The sequence below is a fragment of the Gavialis gangeticus genome, unplaced genomic scaffold (assembly GCF_001723915.1).
Source record: "Gavialis gangeticus isolate Ggan-Ray unplaced genomic scaffold, GavGan_comp1, whole genome shotgun sequence".
In the NCBI taxonomy this organism is placed as follows: domain Eukaryota; kingdom Metazoa; phylum Chordata; order Crocodylia; family Gavialidae; genus Gavialis; species Gavialis gangeticus.
Window position 1 is genome coordinate 109,611,375 of NW_017729031.1, and position 5,448 is coordinate 109,616,822.

Here is a 5,448-nt window from a genome sequence, read left to right on the forward strand (position 1 = left end):
ATTTTTTTTTTTTTTTTTTGCAAAAATCTAGTTGGTTTACTAAAAGATAATCACCTCTACCACAAATTCTGATTCCTTTAAGACAGGGTGGAATCTAAGAGGGCTGCCCAGCATAGGTGGAGGGAGAAAATATTATCTGGGGGGGCTGAATACACGTACACACATACACACAGGCACATACCGCCCAACAAGTAAGTATGTTGAGTGGAAGTGGCAGGGGGAGAGGGAAGGCGTGGGGGGAGGCAGATCAAGGCCCCCACAGTGAGGGAGGGAGTGGGGCAGAGGCAGGGGCTGGAGTACAAAGGGATCCCGGGGCAGGTCGTAAGATGGTTGGAGCCTGTGCAACTTGTCCAGGGACACAGGGAGGCTCCTGGTGCTGCGCACATCCTGGGGGAGGCATAGGGGCATGTGTCCCCCAGATTTGTGGATGGGGCAGAGACAGGCTGCTGCTGTGGGCTAGGGCTCTGCACCCTGCTTCCACTGCCTTGGAAGCTGCGCAATGCCATGTGACTACTGCCGCCAGGCCGCGCCATGTCCCCTGCCCGCCCGGTGGTGGCAGGCATATGGTGTCGCATGGCTTCCAAGGCAGGGGCATCAGGGCACAGAGCCCATCCTTCAGCAGCAGCCTGCCTCTGCTCCACACACAAATCTGGGGAGCACGTGCCCCCCCCATGCCTCTCCAAGGGTGCGCACAGTGGTGGGAGCCCTTCTGTATCCCTGGATGAGCCTCCTGGGCTCCAACCATCCCATGACCTGCCCCAGGGCCCCATTCACCCCAGCCCATGCCCCTGCCCCACTCCTTCCCTCACTGTGGGGGTGTCAATCTGCCCCCACCATGCCCCTTCCCCTTCACAGGCTTGCCTGCTGTGGTTGGCAGTGCTCCATAGCCGCTGGGCTACAATCCTAGCTGCATGCAGGCTGCGGCTGCATGTCTGTGTCTGTGCATGCCCCCTGCTGCAGCTGCCTGGAGCCTGTGCCCAGGCTGTCCTGCAGCCCTCTGCACTACCACCCCTGTCTCACATTTGTGGGCGTTAAGCCCCATTAGCCCAGGCCTTTTGCCGCCTATGCTTCCCAGACAGGATTCCAGAGCAGGAAGATGCATGGGACTTAAACAGCATTGCCAGCTGCCCCTCCACATCACCCTTTTAAAAGCACAGTGCACCCCACAGTATCCATCTGTAGATCATGTGTCTTCCCAAGCTAAAGGCACACAGGACTAGCATGGATAAGACATTCCAGTTTTTGTAGCCAACAGCATGCCAGGGAGTGACAGGACCACTGTCACATCTGGCTGCCTTTGAATACCTAGCCCAATGACCAGGCACCCATCTTAGCTTGGCTGATGAGGGCAGCCTTGGAAACAAGTCTGAAGGAGCCGAAATACACAAACAGCTGTTAAGCCACAGCCAGACACCCTGTCTGCCCAGCTGCCACACCTGGTGTGGCCCTATAGGATACAAAAATGGGTGTGTGGGCAAAACTCAGGCCCACATCTCCCATCCTCTGACCTCTTTGAGAAGACTTGCACTTCCTTTCTTTCCTCTGTGTCCCTCCCTCCCCGCACCCTTGCCTGAGAAAACTGGCAGGCCAGGGTCCACCCACACCTCCCATGGCCACTGTCCCTCATCACCCATTTATTCTGCTCCCTTCCATCTCCAGATCAATCTTGTGCCTCCAGAGCCCAGGCTCCATTACTGGAGAGAGGACTCAGTACCTTTAGATTTCTTGAACATCTGCAGGATCTCTGGACAGGGCATGGTTCTGGACTGGCCAATCACTGCTGCCTCCCAGCAGCTCACACCATCCCATTCTGTCAGGCAGCCTGGGGGAGCCAAGAACACAGTTAGCATCAGGGGTAGGAATGTGCCAAGCACTGTATCTGCATCCTGTGTCAGGGAACCACAGCAACCCAGTGCACCATGGCATCCAGGAGCAGGGCAAGCCACCCCAGCGGTGCCTGCTCAACCACTGTGACCCCACAGCCTCCCTTCCTCTGGACTGGCCAATCACTGCCGCCTCCCAGCAGCTCACACCATCCCATTCTGTCAACATGGCAGCATCCTCAGGAGGCCGCTGCCTCACTCACTCCACAGAAGTCACCCAAATGAGTCATGTATTTAAATCCCAGCTGAAAGCAGAGCAAGAGGATCAAGAAGGCACTCCTTTCTTTCCCTCCCTGGGCTAAGTCACTCTAGGAAATACCAGGCTCTCCCAGGCAACAGTAAAGGAGAAATTCACACCAGATCCTCAAAATAAATTTTATTAGGGGTCAAAATAAAACCTTTGCTGCTTCAGTGTGCCATCATTCAAAGCAGAAACCAAAGCTGGTTCCAACCCCAGCTGCTGGCTGCACCTCAGAGACCAGGAGTGCTACAGCTGCTACATGCTGAGACAGCCCTTGATATATTGATCCCCAGAGCTCCCTCCTAGTCCATGCCTCGCCCCAGTGGGATGAGGACTATCCCAGAACTTCCTAGGGGAACTACCTTCTTGGTGTTTTGAAGTGCCTGGGAATGTCCTGTTACTAATCCCACCAAGATTTGTGGCAGAAGCCCTGGTGCTGCACAAGAGCAGCTCAGCTCATACCAACAGCTCAGGGCTCTTAAACTCAGAAGTCACTCTGCTTTGCCTATCATTGCGAAGTTTTCAGACACAAAGCTCAGAGATCCTTGCATTATCCAGTCCCTTCCCACTAGCCTAGGTGAGTACAGGGAACATCATTTGTTAAAATGTTCAGTCAAAGCCTGCTTTAATTTTCATTTTATTTTCGGAAGATTAAAGCAGAAATACACAGATTTTTTTCCTGCCATTGCCCTTGCACAGATGCAGCCACTGAGGTGGTGGAAGAAAGCAGACTTCAATAAACTCAGGGAGTCAGTCTCTAAGATCCATTAGGAAGCTGGTCAAAGAGGGGAGGTTGAATGGTGGGCAGAGCAGGTTGGCAAAGTGGTCTGCTGCCTGATGCTACTCCAAAAAGGGCCATAATGGGTGGGTGATTAACTCCATCAGCCTGAGGCATGTGCAACAGCACAGCTAGGGGATGGGCAGGGGAATCTGTACATGCCTGTGTGGTGGGCCAGTAGGGGGCACTCTTGCGCAGAGACACCTGCCACCCCATCAAAAAACAAGCTTCAGATGCCTCCCCATGGGCACCAACATCTGGCCAACCCCCTTCCTGGAGCAAACCCACAAGCCTAGGGTAACTGTTGCCACCACCTGGGGTCTAGTCTTTGTCTGGGCTGTGTGCCCCCTGGGGTACAAAGACCTTGTAGACCTTGAGGGTGCTTAACCCACTGTGAGATCTTGGGATGCTTCCTTTACCCTGAAGCACAGAGAGTAGCCTCTCTTAGTCAGCCAAGCAGGGAGCAAAAAGGCTTGCCCAGTCCCTCTCTAGCATGTACAAGGCTGGCTATATCAGATAGCTTTATTGGGTAGTGAGGGTAGGCACGGAGAAGCGTACAAGTCAGAGAAGTAGCAACAGAATAACCCTGACCAAACAGAGGCGACTTGGTAGTCTTTTGATACGCTTCTGGAACACTGTTACTGGCTACATTTCAGGTAAGTTACTCACATGTTCATCTGGAGTCTAGAAGAGCTCCAGAGATCATATGCTTGCTTCACCTTCCCAAATATGTCCCCCCCTACTTCCTCGTGGAGGGGCTATTTTATACCACTGTTGTGACCTCATCACTAAATCCCTACCAGAAGCAGACCCATTGGCTGCTGACTGGTGCTTCCAAATGACATCACCTTCCTAGGCCAGAGAGTTAGTCACATGACCTGCAGTGGTGGGAACTCTTAAACAAAGAAAGAGAGAGCTCCTCCCTCCCTATGGGATTTACAACCCTGTTACCTAGGAGACCAGGTGAATCCAGGTGAATTACAGGGTTTGTAACCAGAAGGGGAGGGTTTGGGCTGCTGCATTACAGCAGAGAGATAGACTGGGGGGCACTGGCAACACAGAGGGGGCGCATGCACTCACTGGGTAGGATTTACCAAGGGGTCATACTGGACAGGAGGAGGCCTGATGCCTGGGTATGGCCACCCCTTGCCCTGCTCACCCCACTGCTATTCCAACGTATAGACATTCTGCAATGAATGCCAAACATGCCCTGTGCAAGCACCTTTAGGGATAGTCCTGTCAGCTCTATCTATCCTATCACCTTTGTCACAGTGTCTTACCAGGCTGAGAAACAAGGGCAGCACCGTAGCAGAGAGGCTCCAGTTGGCTGCTTTGCCAAGCTCTCTCAGCCAAGCATGAGAGCTGCCCTGGCTGACGCACTGTTTGCTGAGGCCATTGCATGCCTTGGGTTGTGTATGTGATGGAGCCAGCTGGGCTGTGCTGTGGTGAGACATGTGTAGCTTGAAGAGCATGTTGTGCTGTGATTGTGCCATGAGCACAAGGGTCTTAGCCATTTCCAAGCTTTGTTAATGGAGTGGGCGTCAGAGAGAGGAGGTGCAGTGGCCTCATCCCTGTCTTGGGTCCAGGGTCAGCAAAAGACCTTTGAGTCCATATGCATAGACATTGCACACAAGCGAATGCATGCACAAGTACACCTTCATGCTCCTGAACACCCAGGCGCACACAAGCAGGGGCAAGCATGCATGCACACACAAGCATGCAGTGGGGAATACACTGTGCAGGCTCCTAGCAGCAGGGCAGCTCTAATGAGTAGTGTGCGCATTGCGGGGGGAGTTTGTGGCACATACCCTGGTAGCTGGCTGAGCAGTGATGCTCTGGAGGAGGCTTTTAGCTGCTTCTTGGCCAGATGGCAGGAAAGGATGGAACAGATTCCCGGTTCCTTTTAGAATCCTGCTGAACTATCCCTGTCACAGACCCCAGAGCTCTCAGAAACGTATCTGAGGAACAACATGCCTGCCTGTGAAATACAGCAGATGTCACGCAGCTCAGGAGCATAGATGTCCCAGGGCAGGCAGAGGCCTGGTCACTCTATTCTCCTGTTCCCAGTGGTGCCTGGCACTGACTCCTGTGGGGTGAATTCCAAAGGGTTTCCCAGTAAGAAGATTTCCTTCCTTTCTCTAAGTGACTCAGGGCACCCATGATACTTTGCCTCCCACAGACAGACCCCTCCTGGGGTTATGGGGACAGTGGTTTAAATGGGAGAAGGCTGTGGAGAAATCACCCCCCAGCATGAACAACGCATGCCTCTGGAGGCTGGGGGGGCACGGCGAGCTCCTGTAGGTGGCAGCGGAGCTGTTGGCGGCAGGAGTGTGGCAGAGGCAAGTTGGGAGCTACCGCAGGCAGCCACAGCGCTGGTGGTGGTGGGTGGCAAGTGAATGACAATAGCTGGTAAAAAGTGGGGAGTTTACCTGGGGAGTTAGATGTTGGCAGGTTATAATGTGTCATAAATCCAACGTATATATTTAGTTCATGATTTTTTGTATCCAGTAGGCTGACGAAGTGAAGTTCATGGGCTTGTCTGTGGC

The 5,448-nt window shown here is 53.5% G+C and overlaps 1 protein-coding gene across 1 annotated transcript in view; it reads right to left on the bottom strand.

Moving 5' to 3' along the window:
- The window catches only part of LOC109302076 (vasoactive intestinal polypeptide receptor 1-like), a 75,293-nt gene that overhangs the window by 37,177 nt on the left and 32,668 nt on the right, over positions 1 to 5,448 (bottom strand). The window contains exon 3 of the mRNA XM_019523577.1: positions 1,715 to 1,822. Within this exon, the coding sequence (XP_019379122.1) occupies positions 1,715 to 1,822 (108 nt within the window). The remainder of the gene's footprint in view (positions 1 to 1,714; positions 1,823 to 5,448) is intronic.